This window comes from Lissotriton helveticus, chromosome 4_1, assembly GCF_964261635.1.
Source record: "Lissotriton helveticus chromosome 4_1, aLisHel1.1, whole genome shotgun sequence".
Lineage (NCBI taxonomy): Eukaryota > Metazoa > Chordata > Amphibia > Caudata > Salamandridae > Lissotriton > Lissotriton helveticus.
Window position 1 is genome coordinate 2127870311 of NC_136063.1, and position 22853 is coordinate 2127893163.

Here is a 22853-nt window from a genome sequence, read left to right on the forward strand (position 1 = left end):
AAAGAAAAAAGGGAGTGTACTCCCAACTACTTCCTAGTACCAAAGGTGGACGAAACGTTAAGACCCATACTAGACCTACGGTTCTTAAACAAATACATAAAGACTCAAAAATTCAAAATGATGTCTGTAGGAGAGTAGGGTCTGCAATCCTATGATCACCCAGATTTTTTGCTTTTTGCTTCACTGGTTTACGACTTCCCTGGCTGTGGGCCTGCTAATCAGACCCACAGCCTAGCTGTTCTCTCTATTCCAAATTGTACCCAGGTACTGAGGCTCTGAGTCCCTGTACCCAGGGCTGAGGTGCACCCGGAAGTCTCCCAGGGGCTGCAGCATGTATTATGCCACCCCTGGGCTGACTAACCAAACAGACACAACTGGCTGCTTGACAGCTGGGGCAAGGTGGTGTAATCACCCGTTGCTTCAGATATAGTATTCCTATATCTAACCCTAAATGGACACACAGATCTCTTATCAGTCACTCCTAAGGCAGGCCTTGACAATCCTGAAGGCAGAGTGCTTGGAATCGTGTGAGATGGTGCTCTGGCATGAGCTGAGCCTGTCTGCGGCTTTCGGGATCTATCCCTTAGCCGTTTCCATGATATCGCATACCATATACTCTTAAGTGCATTATAATCCTCGCGGTTATATGCCAACTCTGGTATCGCTTTATCAAAACATGTCGAGTAAGGTGTCATACGAATTGGAATACTAACCCCTCGCCAATTTTGGCGACGGGGTTAGCATTCCACCCTTCTAGAGGGACACGACATGTATGTAACCTATAACCCCGGTTAAAGTCAGACAGAGCCTTAGCATCCACAAAATGGATGCTGCCACCGAGACACAAGTCTGCCCTCCTGCTGCTGGGAGTCCTCCCAGAGCAGGAGGCAAGGACAAAGGGTTTCCTGCCAGGGGCGGTGCCAGCACCGTCCCAGACAGGGTTTTGTGTATTCTAGGTAGGCAGGGCTTTAGAGGAAGGTGACTGCAAGTGGCACCCCGGTGCTCACTGTGCATAGGCCGGCTTGAACCAGTTCCAGGGGCACACCAGACCCTGAGCTGGGGAAAGCCCGCCAAAGGAGAGGGGTGTAACCACCCCCCTCCTGGTCCCACCCATAGGGCAGGACTTAGTCGCGTGCCAGCCCCCTTTTTCAGGATAAAGGTAGGAGCAGGCCCCCTTCCAAATTAGATCATCTTTGAATCCTGGAACTACTTTCCACGAAAGGAACTCAAGACTTCTTCCCAAGATTCTCCCTTGTGACTAAGGAGTAGTCACCCTGCAGCAGCAGGCACCAACCAAGCATCGCGGTTTGTTGCCAGTCTCTCCTTCGGATCAAGACTGCTCCAGCACGACGAGAACCGGCTTCCCTGGCACCTCTGACCTCAACCTACATCATCAGCCCAGCTGTGATCCGTGGGTGCGACGAGACCTCGAGGGACCGGCCATCTTCAGAACTGCACGACGCTTGTCCAGCACGACCACCGAGTGCCCCTCGACCGAGTGCTTTGGGGTGAGAGAAGCCCCGACCCTGAGCAGCTCCGGCACCGAAGTGCAGCCCCCCTGCATCCACGAGATCTGCGTGGGGCCCTTCTGCTTTTTGCTGCTCACCGCGTTGTCCCGGTCACTTGCCCGTTGGCTAGTGGCCCTTTTACGACGCTCCACGACGACAAAGACTGCTTGTCTGGTTGCTCCAGACTGGCCCTTGCTTCCCTTCTTCAGAGAAGAAACTTGGACCCTCCTGGTCCACTCAAGACGCCATTTTAGGTCCACCGTGTGGGCCTTGCATTTGCCAAGACTTGTTGCCCCAATCCTGGGTCCAGCGACGTCGACAGCAAGTACCTTCGTGGGACAGCTCGCACTTCCATCCTGGTCGCCGACAACGCCTCCTGGTCCGAGAGACTGCAGAGCCCAGCAGCGCCCACTCACCTGGCTGAGGTGACTTCGTCCGGTGCCATCCTGGTGCCCACCTAAATCACTGGCTAGTGATTCAGAACTTGGTCCCCTCTGCTTACAGGTCTTCTTCCCTGATCCAGGCTTGGATCTCCACGAACTTTCTTCACTGGCCGCCTGCCAGCAACTCCTTTCTTCAGGCTCCTGGTTCTTCAACGTGGGTTTCCGACGCAACTTCAACCCTATGCAGCCGCAGCCCCTGGGCTAGGTAAACTGAGTACTCCGGTGCTCCAGCATAGTCCAACACCCTAAGTGTTCGGATCCACTCCCGTTTTCGACCCACCTAGTCGGGTTCGCCCGAGAACAGTAACTTTGCCATTACTAGCATCCATAGACTTTTTCCCGCCTTACGCGTGAGAGTTCCCACTCTGCACACGACGTCCACAGGCCTCCTGCTCCTAACCGAAGTGTTTAGCATTGTAGGCCTAGCGATTCTAAAGTCTAGAAAAGTATTACTTACCTGCTAGTAATTTCGCATTCCATTTTCATAGTATATGGTTTTTAGTGCCCCTAGGGCATTTGTGTAAATTGTGCGACTTTCAGTGTTTCTTTAAGAGTTTTGTTGTGTGCTTAGCTCCCTGTCTCATAAAGAGCCAGGGTAGTCTTGTTATAAATAAATATACTTTATTTTTGATAACAACTTGTGTGGTGTCCTTTCACTTGGTGTTCAAGGGGTAATGTGATGGTAAAACAGCTGGCTTAACACGCCCTCTAGAGTCTTCGCCTTAGACTGCTCGTATCCATGCTACTAGGATAGCTGGTCTATAAGGTTGACTTACAACCAATCATCAATAAGGGTTGTTTGGACTGATACATAGTGATCACTAGAATAGTGAGCACTGCATATCAGGCCAACTTCTCACAATGTCCCTACAGGAAGGTATAACACAAATAAGGGACAGGGATTTCATGTCCACTATAGACTTCAAAGATGCCGATCTACACATACCCATGAACCAGAGACACAAACGTCTACTGAGATTTGCAATGAACAGTGCGCACTACCAGTTCACAGCCCTAACCTGCGGACTAAAATCCGCACCAAGGGTCTCCACAAAATGCCTAGCAGCTGTAGCGGCGCACCTACGGAGGCAGGGAATACGTGTATATCCCTACCTCAACGACTGGCTGGTAAAGGCGAACTCCTACAACCAATGCAAAGTACATGCTCAGCGAGTCACGCACGCGCTTACAGAGCTAGGGTTTTCGGTACTTCGGGAAAAGTCCTCAATAGAACCAGAACAGGAAGATTTTTCTGGGTGCACAGATCAACACCATTCAGGGCAGGGTGTTCCCCTGCGAGAGGAGAACCTTCGCCCTACTGAGAGAGACACATCAATAACGGAAGGGGAAAGCTCTGACAGTGAGGACAGTGAGCAAGCTCATGGGGATGGTGGTGTCCTGCATACACCTGGTCCCCAATATTCGACTCCACATGAGACCATTCCAGGAATGGCTCCAACAGCAATGGTTACAGGCAACTGGGAGTTGGGACGATCTAGTGGTTGTTATGCATCTTACGCTCTACTGGTCTGGTCAGCTGAGGGTAAGATTTCCAGACACCAAAAGACACCCTGGCACCCCACGGCCCCCTATGCCCAACTCCTTGGTGTCTACCTAAGATCCCAACTTACCTTTTGAAGTGGTGGTCGCACCTGAAGAATCTCCGTCCCCGAGCCTGCAGCCTTTGTTCAACTTCCAAGTCTCCCATTGAATAACATTGGGCGCCCGTAGGCCCAAAAGCACCCTGCACCTAGACGCCCGAGTGCCGCTGGAAATGCAGCAACTACCCTACTCTACTTCCCCACTTGCACTGTGTAAGTGACCAACAGCTCCGCTCCTACTGCCTGCTAGCAGCCACCAACCTAACGCCCCCTATCCTCCATAGGATAACATTGGGCCTACTCACTCTGCACCCGGCTGCCCCTGTGTCGCTGAGGTTGTAACAACTGTACTAACCTGACCCTGGGAAACCCCAGAGTCTATGCCCAGAACCTTAACTCTGCCAGTCGCGTACTTACCCAAAAGACCTATTTGCAACACACCAGAATACAAAATGCCGATACTATGCATCGAGGCAACCAGGGGAACAATCCCAGGGGATAAGCTGGTCAAAAACATTTGCCTATGCTTTTCCCCCGATACCACTGATACACAGGGTACTCAGCAAGTGCAGAACCAGCAACATGACACTGATCCTGGTGGCACCACAGTGGGCAAGGCAGACCTGGCACTCACAAATAATGGAAATGGTGCAGGGACCACCCCACAAGTTACTTTCCTTGCAGAATGGAGAAGTACTACACCACGTGCCAGAGAGCCTCAGCCTAGCTGCATGGATCCTGACGACATAGAGTTCACACACCTACGGCTACCAGAGAGCACTCTGCGGGTGCTACGAGAGGCAAGGAGACCTACCACACGAAGGTGCTATGTGGCAAAATGGAAGAGGTTCACACAATGGTGCAGCAAGGAAAAGCTGGACAAGAAGATGACAAGGGAATCAACGGTGCTAAAATATCTGACACACCTGCTGAAAGCAACACTAAGTTCATCCTCGCTAAGAGTACACCTAGCAGCGATAGTAGCCTACACAAGAAGAGACAGGAAAGAGCTTCCTTACATCACAAGTAGTGAAAAGATTCCTGGAAGGGGCTAAAAGGATAGCACCACCCAAAAGGACGCCACCACCGGCCTGGAAACTTAATTTAGTCCTGACAGAGCTTATGAAATCACCTTTTGAACCCATTCATATGGCATCACTACAAATGCTCACAATGAAGACGGCCTTTCTAGTGGCAATCACCTCGCTATGCAGGGAAAACAAAACAGTTCTTTGTGTCCTTCGCAGTTTCCTAGGTAGACCAGTAACAAAGGGCACAATTGCACGATGGATCGCACAAACAATACAATTCTGCCACATGCAGGCAGGTCCAGAACTAACAGGGGGGCACAAGCCCACTCTACCAGTAAAAAGGGAGCAACAATAGCCTTCCTGGCTAACACACCCATTCAGGACATATGCCCTGTGGCAACATGGGCTTCAGTGCACACGTTCACTAAGCACTACTGCGTGGATATGCAGATGAACAAGGAAGCAGAGGTAGGACAAAGTGCTTCAACATATATTCAACAACCAACGCTCATCTTCCACCCAGCCACCACAAACGTAACAAACCGCTACAAAGTCTATGCACAGCATAGAGAATCCAGAAAGATTCACGCTGCAAAACGAACAGTTTCTTACCGGTCGGTGTAGTTTTGCAGCTTGAATATCTTTCTGCATTCACTAGTGAACCCACCCACCTCCGCCAGAAAGATGAGGTAGGAGAAAAATGTGGAAATACAAGGGATAAAATACAAACAGACACTTTAAGGACAAAGTGAAAAATCATTTACTTTAAGGAAGAACTTGAAAACATTGCCATGGATTCACAAACAGAACACAAAAACAAGAAAAAAAGAATCTGAAAATGGCGCCCAAAGGTGGGAGCTTCCGCAGGAAGCGTGCCGACGTCACAGGAAGTACACCAGAAGGTGGAACATCGACGTCCACCTGGGCTACAAAAAAAAAAAGAAAAGACTACGATTCCGGACCCAAGCACCAGACCGCGGAATAATGCACAGCATAGTGAATCCAGAAAGATCTTCAAGCTGCAAAACTACACCGACAGGTAAGAAACTATTAGTTCCTCACTTGGAAAACTGCTTTCCTCATTGCAATCACTTCATTGAGGAGAGTGGGTGAACTTAAGGCACTAACCATAGAAGAACCTTTTTTCCACCTACACAAGTATAAAGTGGTTCTTCGTACCAATCCTAAATTCCTACCTAAGGTAGTATCTGCGTTTCACATAAATCAGTCGCTTGAATTACCCGTTTTCTTCCCTCAACTGACTCCATTGCAGAAAGGGCTCTAAACACCTTAGATGTAAGAAGAGCATTGTTGTACTACACTGAAAGAACAAAATCTTTACGTATAACCAAACAACTCTTTGTCGCTTTTGCACCACCTCACACGAGCAATCCTATATCCAAATCAGGTGTTCCAAGGTGGATCGTTAAATGTATTCAGATTTGCTATGCAAAAGCCAAAAGAACTCTAACGGTACCCCCTAGAGCACATTCCACTCATAAGATAGGGGCTACTACAGCTTTCTTAGGGAACATCCCTATTACTGACATCTGCAACGCTGCAACATGGTCCACACCACACACATTCACCACACACATTCACCACACACATTCACCAAGCACTATTGTGTAGACATGTTAGCCAGACAACAAGTTAACGTGGGCCACTCAGAACTTAAAACACTGTTTCAGACAACTCCATCAGTTACAGGGTAGCCTCTGCTTAGGGGAGACTGCTGAATAGTGTATGCATAAACGTGACCTACAGCACACATGCCTCGAACGGAAAATTCTACTTACCCAGTATGCATCTGTTCTTGCCATGTAGAGCTGTAGAATCTCATGCGCTTACACACTTCCCCGGGTACCTGTAGCTGCTGTAGTTCTCTTGTTACTGTTCATACATACACATGGACATCTCTGTGCTTTACAACTAGTCCATTCTCTCCCCTCTGTGGTAAAACAATCTGAAGATGGAGTTGATGACCATGCAGGCTATCCCCGAAAGGAGGAGTCGCCTACCTTGTGACTAGGAAGTCTTCTTCGAAGAAAAACAAAGTGCAAACATCCGGGCCCAACACTAGATGACAATCTATTGATAAGCACGAGATTCTACAGATCTACATGCCTAGAACAGATGCATACTGGGAAAGTAGCATTTTCCTTTCAGTGTCTGCTCTAAACTCTTCAGACCGGTTAGTCTGCAAAATGTAAGTTGTAGATTCTACATGTAGGTGGGGTGTGGTGGACATCAGAGGGTTAACCATAGCATTAGGAATGCTAGAGACAAACTTTTCTTTTTATGGAACATTGCTTTGCATAATTCAGGAAATATTAGTTGCTGAGGGTTTGGCACTGCAGCATGATGCACAAAAATACAAACTTCCTGTTGCTTGCTTCCCCAGGCACCTACCATAACACTACTTCAGAAGTTTTGTTCTGGTGACACAAAAGTATAATTGTCCCAAAATTAACCCGGCTTCGGAGGAGATAAGAGCGGCTCTAGATAAGGGAGGAACTGCAGCCCTTATTCTCCTCGACTTGTCGGCGGCCTTTGATACAGACGACCATAAGGTTCTGATCAACCGTTTATGGGAGCTCCGGATCAAAGGAAAGGCACTCGCACTGCTGAGTTCATTTCTAGAAGGCAGAGAGCAAGATGTAGCCCAAGGTCAGTTTGTTTTGCAGCATGAATCTTTTTGGATTTACTATGCTGTGCATTATTCCACCATCTAGTCGTTGGGTCTGGAATTGTTGTATTTCTTCTTTTTTTTTTTTCTTTCGTGGCCCAGGTAGGCATCGACATACCACCTATTGGTGGCCTTCGTGACATCGGCGCGCTTCCCCTGGAAGCTCCCACCTTTGGCTATCTTTAGATTCTTTTTTTCATCGTTGGGTCTGGATTGATAGTGATGGAGCTCCAAAACGTTGGAGAGAAGAATCAACGAAAATCTACAAAAACATCGAAAGATCACCGGAGAAGATACTGGATCATGAGTCTCGTACAGAGGTCGACGAAAAAGGAGAAAGAACATCGAAAACTTCAACGTTTCTTCAGAGAATGCGCACACAGGGGGCTCCCTGGTCGCGGTGATGGACAAAACTCCCTTTAAATTCTGCGCAGACTTCCATCACACGCACGCGCAGGACTAACACCCATTTTGCAATCTCTGCCTGCCGCTTGACCATCGAAGCGAGGACTGCCACGCCTGCGCTGCATTCACCCTGAAGATCCTCAGAGTAAGAGAGAGAGAGAAAGGAGAGCAAACTACAGCATGCAGGGTCAGGGGACCCCTCCATCGCTCCGAGATTTGGGACTCTCCAGTGGAGAGGAAGACCACATCGCCGAAGGACCGGTGGACGCCATAGCTATTTACAACACGCCAAAATGACTTCGCATCCCGACAACCGTGCAAACAATCCCTAGGGAATGCGCTACGGATAAGCTGGTCAGGGTCATTTGCCTACACTTTTCCACCAATACCACTGCTACACAGGCTACTAAATAAATGCAGATTTAGCAACATGACACTAATACTGATAGCACCTCAGTGGGCCAGACAAACCTGGTTCTCACAGATCATGAAGATTGCACAAGCACCCGCACACAGGTTCCCCACAAGAAAGGACCTGTTAACAATGCAGAACGGAAGGGTACTACACCCAGAGCCAGAGAGCCTCAGCTTGGCTCCTGAAGACCTAGAGTTTGCACATCTCAAACTACCGGCAAGCACAATGGCGGTGCTCAGAAAGGCAAGGAGACCGACCACAGGAAAGTGCTACATAGCAAAGTGGAAAAGATTCTCCGAATGATGCATTAAGGAGAAACTACAAAGGAAGGAAGATTACAAGGGAATCAACAGTACTAAAATACTTCACGCATCTACTACAAAATAAATTAAGCTACACATCTCTAAGGTGCACTTAGCATCGATAGTGGCTTAAACAAGAGGAGAAACAGGAAAGAGTTTATTCACCTCCCAAGTAGTAAATAGATTTCTAGAAGGGGCCAAGAGAATCACACTTCCAAACAGAATGCCAGCTCCAGCATGGAACCTCAACGTAGTGCTGACTCAATTGATGAAGGCACCATTTGAGCCTATTCACAAGGCAACACTGCACAAGATAGTCTTCTTAATAACTATCCCATCGCTACGAAGAGTGAGCGAAATACAAGTGCTAACACTACAAGAGCCCTATCTACAAATACACAGTGATAGGATTGTTATGAGAACAGACCCACATTTCATGCCAAAGGTGGTGTCACATTTGCACATCAGTCAGACAATTCAAATACCAAGTTTTTTCCAAACATCATCCACTATCACAGAAAGGGAGTTACACACACTGGACACCAGGAGGGCAGTAATGTACTATATAGAAAGGACAAAGGAGTGCAGGAAGACAAAGCAATTCTTTGTGTCAGCAGTTTTTGCAGGATTACACAAACCATACAATTCTGCGACTAACAAGCAGGACAACATTTACAAGTAGCAGCTCATGCTCAATCTACAAGGAAGAAAGGAGCAACAATTGCGTTTCTAGCAAACACACCTATTCAAGACATTTGCCAAGCCGCAAAATGATCCTCGGTGCACATGTTCACTAAGCAATACTGTGTAGATATTCAAATGAACAAGGAAGCGCAAGTGGAACAGAAGGTCTTACAACACATATTCAGTAACCAGAGCTCATCTTCCACCCAGCCACCACAAAACTAACAACCCGCTACAAAGTCTATGCATCAGAGGGTAGGGGGTAGATCCTTTGCTGTGAAGGCCTTTGTGGCCTAGAATGCCCTCCTTTTTGCCCTGCGGTCTATTCAGGATCCAGCTGTGTTGAAAAGGAAATTGAAGACTTGCTTCTTTGCCTGATAGTCTCTCTCTATACCCCTCTGGCCTTGCGCGGGGACACTCATGAGTATCAGTGCGCGCTATGACATAACATAACACAGCATAGTGTATCCAGAAAGATTCCAGCTGCAAAACGTATAGTTTCTTACCTGTCGGTGTAGTTTTGCAGCTTGTAGACTTTCTGGATTCACTAGCGATTCCCACCCTCCTCCGACCGAAAGATGAGACCGAGGAAGACTATTAAAACAGGAGAAAGACTATAAAAAGGAGAAATGGTAAAACCAGATTAAGAAAAAATGACGTCACGAAGACCACCAAATGATGTTATATCGATGACCACCTGGGCCACAAAAAAAAGAAGAAATAAAACAATTCCGGACCCAACCACTAGATGGCGGAATAAGGCACAGCATAGTGAATCCAGAAAGTCTTCAAGCTGCAAAACTACACCGACAGGTAAGGAACTATTACGTTTTGAAACATTTTTCCCTGCCACGTGGGGTCCCACAGGGATCGTCACTCAGTGCTACCCTGTTTAATGTATATGTAACATCGCTGGCATCACTGATCAAATCCTTCGGCTTTACCCTTACCTCCTATGCTGACGACACTCAAATAGTGATATCCGCATTTAACAACGAAAACACCTTTGGCATTATGTTTCACGATTGCATGCATCTAATCAATAAATAGTTAAACAAAAACTGTGTAAAGCTGAATTCAGAAAAGACCGAGGTTATCTTTATTGGAAATCACACCTCGTTCTGGGCGCCACCCTGGTAACTATAGAGGAATTGTAACCACTTCAAAATCATGTGAAAAAGGCAAAGAACTTGGGAATTGTCATTGACGATTAACTGAATTTTGGAAATTGGGTCAACATGGTGGTCTCACCCTCATTTCACACCTAGAGGATTATCAAAAAGAATCTTCCTTATATTCCATCAGATGCTAAAAAAAACTTATCACAGCTCTAGTCTTGTCACAACTAATATTGCAATGGCCTATATCTAAATGTACAAGAACAATATTTGAATAAATTACAGATCTTTCAAAATGTGTCAGCCAGGTTTCTACTTGGCATTTCCAAGTTTCACTCAGTCTCCGAGGCAATAAATATGCTGCACTGGCTGCCAGTCAGGAATCTTGTTAAATTTAAGGCTCTCTGTAGTGCCTATAAGGCACTGCATGACATCGGCTTGAGTTTCTGAGGCAGGCGTTTGTCTGGTAAGAACCTACTAGAAATCTCAGATCCTCTGGGTCCATAAACTGTGGTCCCCAATTTTAAAAGGAATTGGGCAGGAAGAAACTTAATCGTAGGGGCAGCCTTACCCCTCACTGCTCTCCTTTAGAAAGGAGTTGAAAACATGGCTGTTTAATAGTGAAGTGTCGTTTTCTAGTTGTGTTCGGGCAAAGCTAGCGCCATGACACCACCTGACATACGATCGCACTATAAATTGCTCTAACATAAGCATCGGCAAAGACGGAAGGCCTTGCCATGGCAAGCTGATGCCAGAGGGTCTAGCCTTGGCAAGCTGATCCAGTGTTTTCTTGAAAAGAAAATGTATTGCAAACATGCTGAACAAAAAAAAGATGGTCACCTAAACGTGGCTGCATTATGCTTAAATTCAGAATTTTAAAAATGGATGTGGGTGTTTTACGTGTGGTGGTTTTAGACAACTTGCCTTTCACTTGTGCCATGCATTTTATTATTGTGTTGTGACGGGTACAAGAATTAACACCTTGTAATTCAAATAGCAGGAAACTACAGTATTGCAATGCCACTTGAACACTTTATAACATTAATTTTTAGGTCTCGGGCTATAACGTGCTTGAAAAGCGCGTTCTCGCCAGAGAACTATAGTCGGCGTCTCAGCAGTCTGAGAACGCCAAAGGGAGACAAGACCTGGCCGCGCGCAGCGTTTTCCCATAGGATAACGTTGTGCGCGCGGCCAGGTCTTGTCTCCACGGCATTGCAGGGCAGACAGGATCGCGTCGCGCGCCTCTCTTTAGATTGGGTCGCGCGTGAGCTTCTACCGTAGGCAACTCGCGTGACGCCGCGCGGCCCAATACCAAGGCGCGCTTCGGAATCCGACGCTGCCATGATGGTGCCCTGTCCGCTGTTGCTCGGCGCGTTCCACGCTGCAGGTTTTATTTGCGTCTGGCTGAGGAGAGGACAGTACGTGCCCCGCGCGGTGTTAAGTAGTTCTTTCGGCCTCTCTCTTCTGTTGATCGGCGGCCACGAGGACTCACGGAAAGAACTCCCGGGAAGTCATTGTGCCGTCTCCGAAAGGGCGCGCGCCCGCCGTGCCAGGTGAGGTCACAAGCGGTTGCATTATTAAATAATGAGCGTCCTTGGCAACCAGCCACTCGGCGGTGAAGCCTCCCTTCCCGCATTCCTACTGCCAGCCACTGGTGATACTGTGAAGCCTTCCTTACTCGCTCTTCCTTGCTATAAAGCTCTCCTTGCTCGACCTTCTTGACTGTGAATCCCTCCTAGCTCGCCCTTCAGCGCTGTGAAGTCCTCCTTGCTTGCCCACAGGCGCTGTGAAGCCCTCCTAGCTCGCCCTTCCGTGGTCCCATGAAAAGCCTCCCTGCTGCTTTAAAGGTCCTCCCGCAGCAGCCAGCCGTGAGGTTGTGCTGCGCTGGCTCCACCCTGCTGCTTTGTGAGGGATGAGGGGATGTGTTTGAGGCTCTCACCACGCAGCGAGGAGTTTCAAAGCACCGGCTGACCCTGTCGCCTCCAGACAGCCTCGCTTCGCCTACGTGTCCGCCATCCCATGTGCAGCCGGAGACACCGCGCCGTGGCGGGCACGAGCGTCGCCTCCAGCCTGCGCGCCCCTCCGCCGCATGCGCTGCTATTGTCAGGGGTCCATTCCTAGGTTTATTTGGGTTCACTGCATCTCGGGTGGGAGACAGTGGTGGAAGTAACCTCTCGTGCTTGTTACATCTTCTGTACTAGGAATGTGAATGTAGCGTGATTTGTGGTCCTTGATTCCGGCTGACATCTCACTCCACCTGCCTTAACACAGGTAGCCACTGTCTGGGCTTCGGCTAATTCTGTCCAGACAAAGAGTGAGCTGGGAACGCCAGCATTACCTGCACCACTGTGTATAAAAACAAAGCACACAGCGCCTCTTGGCTGGTAGTCGGTCTCTTTCGAGTGAATTACGGGTTGTGCTATTCAGTTGTGGGTGTAAAACATTGCACGCCTGTACTGTAACTTGCCCCAAAATGTAATATTTTCCAGGCTTTACTGTGAAATGCCATTGCAGGGTGCTTCGAAAGGCACCTTTTTTTTCACATTTCTCATTAATTTCCACCGGCACACGTAGCCCTAATTATGTGCCATAAGGCTGGCACTTCGCAGCCTCGCCAGCATATTGCCGGGAAAGTCGTGGCTCGCAGCTTTGTAGTAGGAGTTGTTTAAATGGCTTAACGACGCGCGAGTAGGTCTGTCGCTGTTTCCCGCATGCGTGATGAGAACTGATTAAAGGGTAATTCTGCCCAGCAGAGGCCAGCCTGTAGACATCACCGGTCTTCCAAAGTCGAGATGCAGTTTCATGCTCTCAAATTACAGTCGACCAGTTACAAGTAGTTCGTTCTCTGGCCAGTTGGCAACACGTGGACTCTGGACCTCTCGTGAATTAGTATTGAGTAAATTATATTTGATGCCAATTGCATCTTGGAACTGGTAATTTGTGTTTTAATTTTGGTTTCAGATAGTATTGTTTTTTTTCGCCAGGACAACCTCATTCATTTTGTAAACATCAGGATCAGGTGAACACGAGGCCAGGACGATGCAGTGTATGGATTGGATTGAAAATATCAAATGCCTGGCACAGGGCTATAACAGGAAAATGTTATTCCTGCTGCCAGCCACCGACCAGGGTCGGTCGCCATGCCGGGGCAAAAGAGAATCTCCGGCCTCTATTCCGTCCCCCACCGCATCTCGCTGCCCAGCACCCCCGGCCACAGGATCCTCTTCACGGGTAAGAAGCCGGGTATGATGAACAGACGAGGGCAGCATAGCAGCGGCCTTTTCAGTCTTCCCCCGGTGAAAGAGAGAGATCGCTACGGGGGACATTCCTAGACGCACAGCACCCCCCCCCCCCCAGGTTCCGTATGTTTGCAGTATCCGCATTTATATAAAGACCAGAAAAACATATGAACAGTAAGCCTTCTTTTTGTTGAAGCCTCCCTCACACCGACCAGGGTAAAACAAAGCGAGTGATTAACACACATTAACCCCTTGCCCTTGCTGGCTTCTCAGAAATACTAACGCTCTGTGTGTGTTGTGCGGCTCTCCTCTTTTAGGTCTGGTTCGACAATACTTCTGTGTATGATGATCGCCAGAAAAACAAGCATTTGCAATGCAATAGGTCTCGTATTTGCGAGAGTATAACCTATTGGCATTGTAAATGACAATGCCTTTTATTTGTTTTCAAAAGCAACACATAAATAAAAGGCATTGCCATTTACAATGCCAATAGCTCAAAGTCTAATAACTGCGAGACCTATTGCATTGCAAAGGCTTGTTTAAAAAGGGTGCAGGCAAAGTAGGTGGTATTTAAAGTTAATATAAAAAAAGTATTAAAAAGCTCACTTTGATCCAGCTTTGCAACTGACGAGAAAGGTGGATATGAAGAATGTACAGACTTTTGTATCACGGAGTGAAGCGAGCCAATACATAAAGTAGCTGAGCCATTGCTTCATGCTGTATGGTTTGGTGGGTGGATTCAAAATGTCAGACATTTTAACTGATTAGAGGATGAAGGCCGCTCACCAAAAGTTCCTCTGGGTGTATATATATTGTGTTAAAATGTTTTGGAAAACAGTAGGTTCGAGGCATGTGGGCTGCTAAATTCATATCTATTGCATAGATCGCCGCCTAGTGTTGGGTCCGGATGATTGCACATTGTTGTCCTGGAAGAGTCTTCGAAGTATCACGAGATAGGTGGCTCCTCCCTTGGACTACAGAGCGCATGGGCATCGACTCCATCCCCAGATTGTTTTTTTTCGCCATTGGGTTCGGATGTGATTGTGATTTCGATGTCTCCTGTTCGGAATCGATAATACAATTTCTTTAAGGCCAAAAGGCCTTCTTTACTTCGTCGGTATTGTTCGCGTTCGGTCTCGTGTGTACTCCAACTCTTCGAGTCGGATATCTGAGGAGTTGGGTGACTCTTCGGTCATCGAGGCCCTGTCGACGCAGCAAGTTCCCGACGACGCTACGATGGAACGGAGCCCGTTCAAGTACTGCCCCGTGTGTGGATCGAAGTACCCACACATCGACGTGCATCCGGTATGCAACAAGTGCCTGTCGCCGGACCACAACGAGGCCAACTGTATGGCCTGCTCAAGATTCAGGTCGAAGAAGACGCTCAAGATTAGGCGCGTGGTGCGCCTTGAGGCCCAGCGATCGGCACCGGCAGACATCTTTGGCGACCCCGAAGCAGACGAGCAAGAGCTTCAACTGCAGATCTCACCTACATCGGCGGAGGTCGAGGCCGACTACGGAGTACCCGTTGAGGACCTGGACCTAGACGAATACGTCGAGGAGGTAGGGGACGACGAAGAAGTTTATGGGGCCGTGGAAGATAGCTCGGAGGAAGAGGTATGCCCCGTACGTACAATTACTAAGGCTCAGGTCACGGGATCGCCACACGGCCTTACCCACGACCCTACTCCTCAGTCCTCGGCCCCGCCTCCTGGCCCGGCTACAGACATACCAGCGGAGCCTCCACTATGCAAATCAAAACCGAAACCATCGGAATCAAAAACAACAGAGATGGCCGACAAACCATCGACATCGAAGACGTCGGGGTCTACATCGAAACCATCGTCTTCGGAGCCCTCGAAGCCGAAGAAGGCTGTCGAACAGGCTAAGGCACAGAAAGGGGCCAAGGAGGCCGGCTCGAAGAAGGTCGTCGAGCCAGTGTCGACTAAGGGGCTCGAGTCGAAGTCGAAGAAGACGGTCGATACACCTTCAACCAACACTGCCGCACCGACAGGCAAACGTACAGTCGAAGCGAAGTCATCGAGGGGCACCGAGCCAAAGTCTGGAGCCTCGACGCAGTTGGATAAATCTGATGCTCCAAAGTCTGCGACGTCGACGACTAAGGCCGGGACGGTCAAGCAGAGCGCAGCTGTCGAAGGTGCGTCCGCGCCTCCGCCACCTTAGGAAAAATCATCGACGCTCTGCTCTTCCCCTGCGGGTGGACAGAGGTCGTCGGTCGGATCGACGAAGCCGTCCGCTTCTTTTACCAAGCAAGTCTCGGACTCCCTGAAACGGTTAAGAGACAAGGCGTCGGAGCCGACCACACCTTCGGTACCGAGGACCAGTGTTCCACTGAAGAAGCCTTCCATGCCGATCCTCTATACGCTACCACCAAAGGTGGCGCCGAAGGCTTTTGCACCTCGTACGGTGCCCGAGGACTCGGAGCCATTGAGGCAGACTCAGCTTAGCGGAGGCTTTGGTCGACCACCTTTGTCTGACGAACAAGGGGAGCATTTTATCGACGCCGACACGGGTAGATTAACGCTCTACAAGAGGAAAATTACATCCCAGCCTGTGGAATCATATGTAATACCTCTAAAGAAGAAAAAGCCTGCACCAGACACGCCAGAACTTGTTGAACACATTCCACAACAGCCTAGGCGAAGTCCTACCCCTTCACCCGCTTGCTCACATGGAGATGAGGATGAACAAGATCAGGGGTATAACTTCCCAGACAATACTGACCCTGATGCGCAGCAGGACTCATGGGGAAACTCTGGTGATCAGGGGGACCAGCAGGGGGTCGGTGACCCACAGATGTATGGGGTGAAAACTTCTCCAACTGAAGACTCTGCGGCGTTTAATGCTTTAATTGAAAGGGCGGCTGCAAACCATGCCGACCCTGTGGAAGTTGACTTTTTGTTCGATACTTTCTCAGCATCAGAAAACTGTGAAAACACTTCCAATGCTTAAGGGAGTTCTCAAGCATGCCACGGACATTTTTAAGGAACCCACCAGAGCGAGGGTTGTGAACCCACGCATTGAAAAAAAGTACAGGCCGGCACCTGGGGACCCTACTTATATACGTGGCCAGTTGCCTCTAGACTCTTTGGTGGTCTCAAATGCCCGCAAAAGGGCGAATTCGCAGACGACGGGTGAAGCTCCTCCCCCGGACAAAGAGTCAAAAGTGCTGGAGGCAGGGGGCAAGAGGGTGGCTGCGCAGGCGGCCAACATATGGCGCATATCTAACACACAAGCCCTATTAGCCAGGTATGATAGGGCACACTATGACACCTTAGAGCGGCTCTTACAACACCTTCCAGACCAGTTTAAAGAAGGAGCTGAGTTGCTGATACAAGAGGGCAAGCTCATTTCTAACGCTGCAATTAAATGTGCGCTAGACGTGGCAGATACAGCAGCGAGAGCAGTCAACACAAGTGTTATGTTAAGGCGTCAGGCATGGCTCCGCATCTCAGGGTTCAAGCCAGAAATACAGACAACTATCCTCAACCAGCCCGTCAATCCGGACATACTGTTTGGGCCGGAGGTTGACACCACCCTCGAGAAGATCAAAAAAGATACTGAGACGGCTAAGTCCATGGGGGCGCTCCAGTCTCAGCAATTCAGAGGAAACACTTTTCGTCGCTCAAGTGCGCGGGGTACTACCAGAGGACACTTGGCACAGCAGTCACATTTCGGCAGAGGAGGCGCCCAAGCCTCGTACCCGAAACAGAATAGAGGTGGTTACAGAGGCAACAGCGGCAGAGGCAACAATAGTTCCCGTTCCTCTGCTGCCAACAATCAGTGACTCTCTGTCCCTGCCCCCCGACCATCCAACACCTGTCGGGGGGAGACTCCAGCAGTTCCTGCCAGTCTGGACGTCCATCACCACAGACAGGTGGGTGAGGAAACTTATCCAGTTCGGCTATTGTTTGGAGTTAACGTCCACTCCACCCAACATACCCCCAAGACAACGACCTATGTCAGCAGAGCACTTGCACTTATTGCAGCACGAGGTTCTTGTAATGCTGCAAAAAGGCGCAATAGAGCTCGTGCCGGTGGAGGAAGAAGGCACAGGGGTTTATTCCCTGTACTTCTTAATCCCAAAGAAGGACGGCTCGCTCAGACCCATTCTGGACCTACGCCCCCTCAACCTGTACATACTCTCAGAACATTTCCACATGTTAACACTGCAACAGGTTCTTCCATTGTTAAACCAGGGAGACTTCCTCGCAACCTTGGACCTCAAGGATGCTTACTTTCACATACCACTTCACCCATCCCACAGAAAATACCTCAGGTTCACCATACAAAACAGGCATTACCAGTTCAAGGTCCTACCCTTCGGAGTGATCACTGCCCCCAGGGTGTTCACAAAGTGTCTGGCGACTGTGGCGGCGCACCTCAGGAGACAAAACATACATGTCTACCCTTACCTAGACGACTGGCTCGTTCAAGCAAAGTCGGAACAGCAGTGCGCCGCAGACATGTCCCACACGATTCACCTCCTTCACAGTCTGGGGTTCTCACTGAACTATCCAAAGTCGCACCTTCAGCCAGCCCATGTGCGGCAGTATCTAGGTGCGACAATAAATACTTTGACTGCTACAGCTCAGCCGAACCAGGTGAGGATCGACAACATCCAGTCGCTCATCCAAAGGTTCAGACCGCAACACTCACTCCCAGCGAGAGTGTTTATGCAGTTGATAGGCATGATGGCCTCCTGCATCTTCATAGTCCCGCACGCACGGTTGCATATGCGTCTGCTCCAAGAATGCTTGGCGCATCAGTGGACACAGGCTCAAGGACAATTGAAAGACCTAGTGTTGGTGACCGGTCGGGCATACAGCTCTCTGCATTGGTGGAATCCACACAACCTTTGCAAGGGCCAACCGTTCCAAGAGCCTGTGCCGCAGATCATCATGACGACGGACGCTTCTCTCCAGGGATGGGGAGCTCATGTGCTCCACTACACGGTGCAGGGACTATGGACGACACAGCAAAAGAAGATGCACATCAACTATCTGGAATTGATGGCAATCTTCATGGCACTCAAGTCCTTCAAGGTACAACAGTGCAACAAAGTAGTGTTGATCCGGACGGACAACATGACTGCCATGTACTATATCCAGAAGCAGGGGGGTACGCACTCTCCACAGCTGTCTCATCTGGCTCAGAGCATGTGGAAGTGGGCCATTCAGAGGAACATTTTCCTCATGGCGGAACACCTCCCGGGCAAGGACAATCAGATGGCGGATCTGCTCAGCAGGTACAGCCATCAAATGCACGAGTGGGAGATACATCCATCAGTACTCCGCCCGTACTTCCAGCAATGGGGTCATCCAGAGATAGACCTGTTTGCCACAAGGGAAAACGCAAAATGCCAAAGCTTTGCCGCCAGGTTCCCTCACCCACAATCGCAGGGCAATGCGATATGGATGAACTGGTCAGGCAGATTTGCGTACGCTTTTCCCCCAGCACCTCTAATACCGCTGGTGGCAAGAAAGCTAAAGCAACACTCGATGACACTCATCCTGGTTGCTCCAACGTGGGCACGCCAACCATGGTACACCACGTTTCTAGAACTCTCCGTGGTACCGCATCAAAGGCTGCACCTCACACCCAGACTTTTGACGCAGAACCATGGCGACATTCAGCATCCAGATCCGCACCAGCTCAATCTGGCGATCTGGCTCCTGAGGTCTTAGAGTTTGGCTACCTTAACCTGCCTCCAGAATGCATGTACATCATCAGGGAGGCACGTAAGCCCACTACAAGAGCTTGCTATGCGGCAAAATGGAAGCGGTTTGTCATTTATTGTACAGCACATAAAATACACCCGCTAGATGCATCCATTCCTAACATCATCTGCTATTTGTTGCATCTTTACAAATGCAATCTAGCGTACGCTTCCATTAGGATACACTTATCCGCCATAGCGGCTTATCTTCAAAACAGGCAGCATCTCTCTGTTTTCAGAGTGCCTGCCATTAAAGCTTTTCTAGAAGGGCTGAAGCGGGTCATTCCTCCCAGGACCCCACCCGCTCCAGTATGGAATCTCAACGTGGTCCTCACTAGGTTATGGGCCCGCCTTTTGAGCCTCTACATTCGTGAGAGGTTCAGTTCTTGACATGGAAAGTGGCTTTCCTCATTGCTATCACGTCTCTAAGACGTGTTAGTGAGCTACAAACGCTCACAATACAAGAGCCATTTATTCAAGTCCATTCAAACAGGGTAGTGCTCCGCACTAACCCCAAGTTCCTTCCAAAGGTGGTGTCACAGTTTCATGTCAATCAGACGATTGAACTGCCCGCATTCTTTCCAAACCCAGAAACAGTAGCGGAAAGAATGCTCCACACGCTGGACGTTAAAAGGGCATTGATGTACTACATTGACAGAACACAACACTTTAGAAAGACACAGCAACTTTTCGTTGCCTTCTCAGCACCGCACAAAGGCAACCCTATTTCCAAAGCTGGAATAGCCAGGTGGATCGTTAAATGTATTCAGATTTGTTATCTGAAGGCTAAACGCACTTTAACGGTCCCCCCCAGGGCGCACTCCACGCGCAAGTTCGGGGCCTCCATGGCATTCCTAGGTAATATTCCTTTGGAAGACATTTGTAGAGCAGCCACGTGGGCTACACCACATACATTTACCAAACATTACTGTGTAGATGTGCACTCCAAACAGCAGGCAGCTGTAGGACAGGCTGTTCTCAAAACTCTTTTTCAGACTTCTGCAGCTGGCACGGGCGGCCGCCGCTAATGAGGGGACTGCTATGTATTCTATGCAATAGATATGAATTTAGCAGCCCACATGCCTCGAACTGAATATGCTACTTACCAGCATGCATCTGTTCTTGGCATGTAGGGCTGCTAACATTCATATCGCCCACCCTCCTCCCCGGCGCCTGTAGCAGCTGCAGATTACTTCTTGCATTTCATCACTAGCATGGACATCATTTCTACTATCGCACTCCATCTTTGCCACAATGGCTAAAAACAATCTGGGGATGGAGTCGATGCCCATGCGCACTGTAGTCCAGGGGAGGAGCCACCTATCTCGTGATACTTCGAAGACTCTTCCAGGACAACAATGTGCAATCATCCGGACCCAACACTAGGCGGCGATCTATGCAATCAATATGAATTTAGCAGCCCACATGCCTCGAACTGAATATGCTACTTACCAGTATGCATCTGTTCTTGGCATGTAGGGCTGCTAACATTCATATCGCCCGCCCTCCTCCCCGGTGCCCGTAGCGGCTGCAGATACTCTCTTGCATTCATCATTAGCATGGACATCCTTTACACTATTTCACTCCATCTCTGCCGCAATGGCTAAAAACAATCTGGGGATGGAGAGGATGCCCATGCGCACTGTAGTCCAGGGGAGGAGCCACCTATCTCGTGATACTTCGAAGACTCTTCCAGGACAACAATGTGCAATCATCCGGACCCAACACTAGGCGGCGATCTATGCAATAGATATGAATGTTAGCAGCCCTACATGCCAAGAACAGATGCATACTGGTAAGTAGCATATTCATTTTACAAGTCAGCTAAAACCGTCTCAAAAGGTCCGATCTAGCTGGCCACCCGGCGTGCAGGCAAAATAAAAAGCCAGTATTTAAAGTGAATATAAAAAAAATAAGTAAATGAAATCTGGAAAAGCACACTTTGAACCTGCTTTGTCATTGAAGATAAACTATTTGTAGGGGGATGTGAACAGTGTGCCCAGGGTTTCTTTAGTCACAAAAGTAAATCGAGCCAGTGGATAATGTGGGCTTACCCATTTCCATATGCTGTAAGCTGTGTTGGACAGAAGCAAAATGAGTGATGAAACAATTGATGATGCCCTCTAAACAAAAGACCCTCTATTTATGTATGTAATGTTATGTATGAATTTCTAGAAAAACAATAAACTGGCGAGATAGCTAAAGCCGTTGCAAAAGGCAGACTGAAAATAAAATCCATCCTTGAAAGTTTAGATTTGTTTTTCAAGCAGTGGAATGTCAGTAAGGTAACGTTACTGACTATTTTGTATCTTTCATCTTTTCCGCTTTGTTACATTGTAAATAATTGACTATTTAAAGAGTGTTGTAAATGTTGGTCAGTGGCCAGTTAGTAGTTCACACCTGCTGATGTCTACATTTTTAATTTCTGAAAAATGGTGTTGGCAAATCAGGTAGGACACAGTTCAGATAATCACTCTGTTTGGTAAACCCCCTCTGTTTCCCAGCTTAAGTGAAGCTGGTTATTTCAATTGTTCCATAATCACTTTGTGGCAAACACATGAACTAAAGTAATAAAGGATCATCAAGCTTAAGTGTATTGCATTGTGCTGATAGGAGTGGATATGTGATTTATGAGGGTCTGTTTCCATCTGGAGATGGGGAAAGTGGCATTCCGGTCCAATACCAGTGTACTCATGGATGTATAGTAGGTTTAGATTTGAAACTCATGTTGAGGGTAGGAATAGTTGGGTGGAAATTTAAACAAAGTTTAATTTTAATGTAGATTATCCTCTGTTATTTTATTTGAAGGCCTGTTACAAGTTTTATATGAGTGATGATATCAATCGTGATGCCGATGGCATGGATGAACAATGCAGGTATGTATGTACTAATACAATGTGTTTACTTAAATTCACTGCTTTCCTGCTTCCATCTTTGTTGCTCTTTGTCTTTTGCGTTCAATAATCTTTATTGATGGTCGTAAACATTTGAATTTTCTGTACCACAGGTTGTTGAATTGCCAAGGCATACGGGTAGAGAAGAAAATCCAATACGAACCGATTCAAACAATCCTCACCTCTATCAGTAGTGCTGCATCAGATTGCGTCATTGTGCTTCCAGTAATGAAACAGCATAATCTACCAACAAACCAATCAAAATTACCTAGACAAAAACACTCTATTAAACATTTATCCTCCCCTTCACCATTCCCTCGCTTCCATTTAATTAGTGGGTCACATTGGAATGCCCTTGGTTCAATTCACTGTTCGCCCGTTACAATTCCTCGGTGCGGGTAGTCAGCTGAGCTTAAACCTACAGGTATACGCAATAGCACTACCACTCTGTATACTTTCATCAGCCAGTTTCAGGCTGAACACCCTCCGGAGGCTCCAGTAGTGCCTGCGTCATTGTGTTCCAAGCAAGCATGGTATCGCTTTCTCATGCCTACTAGTCCAGCTCATATGGCCATCCTCTGCCCCAGCCCTCTTGAGCAGTCCTTTCTCTCAGGCCTCCCTTGTCTGGAATGTGCCCTCATCCAGTGATTTGCTATGCTCCTATTTGCCACCGTGGGCCCTAGTATTGCGAATTGCCTACTTAATTTCTTTATCTGGTTGTCCGGGAGTAGTCCCACCACTCATTTGTCAATCTTGTGTGGTGCTTTTAAGCTGAGACAATATC

At 48.4% G+C, this 22853-nt stretch overlaps 1 protein-coding gene across 1 annotated transcript in view; it reads left to right on the forward strand.

The window, feature by feature from the left end:
• Nucleotides 1–22853, forward strand: part of ATRX (ATRX chromatin remodeler) — a 1815989-nt gene that overhangs the window by 316460 nt on the left and 1476676 nt on the right. Inside the window, exon 8 of the mRNA XM_078688830.1 lies at nucleotides 21984–22051. Coding sequence (XP_078544956.1) covers nucleotides 21984–22051 — 68 coding nt within the window. The remainder of the gene's footprint in view (nucleotides 1–21983; nucleotides 22052–22853) is intronic.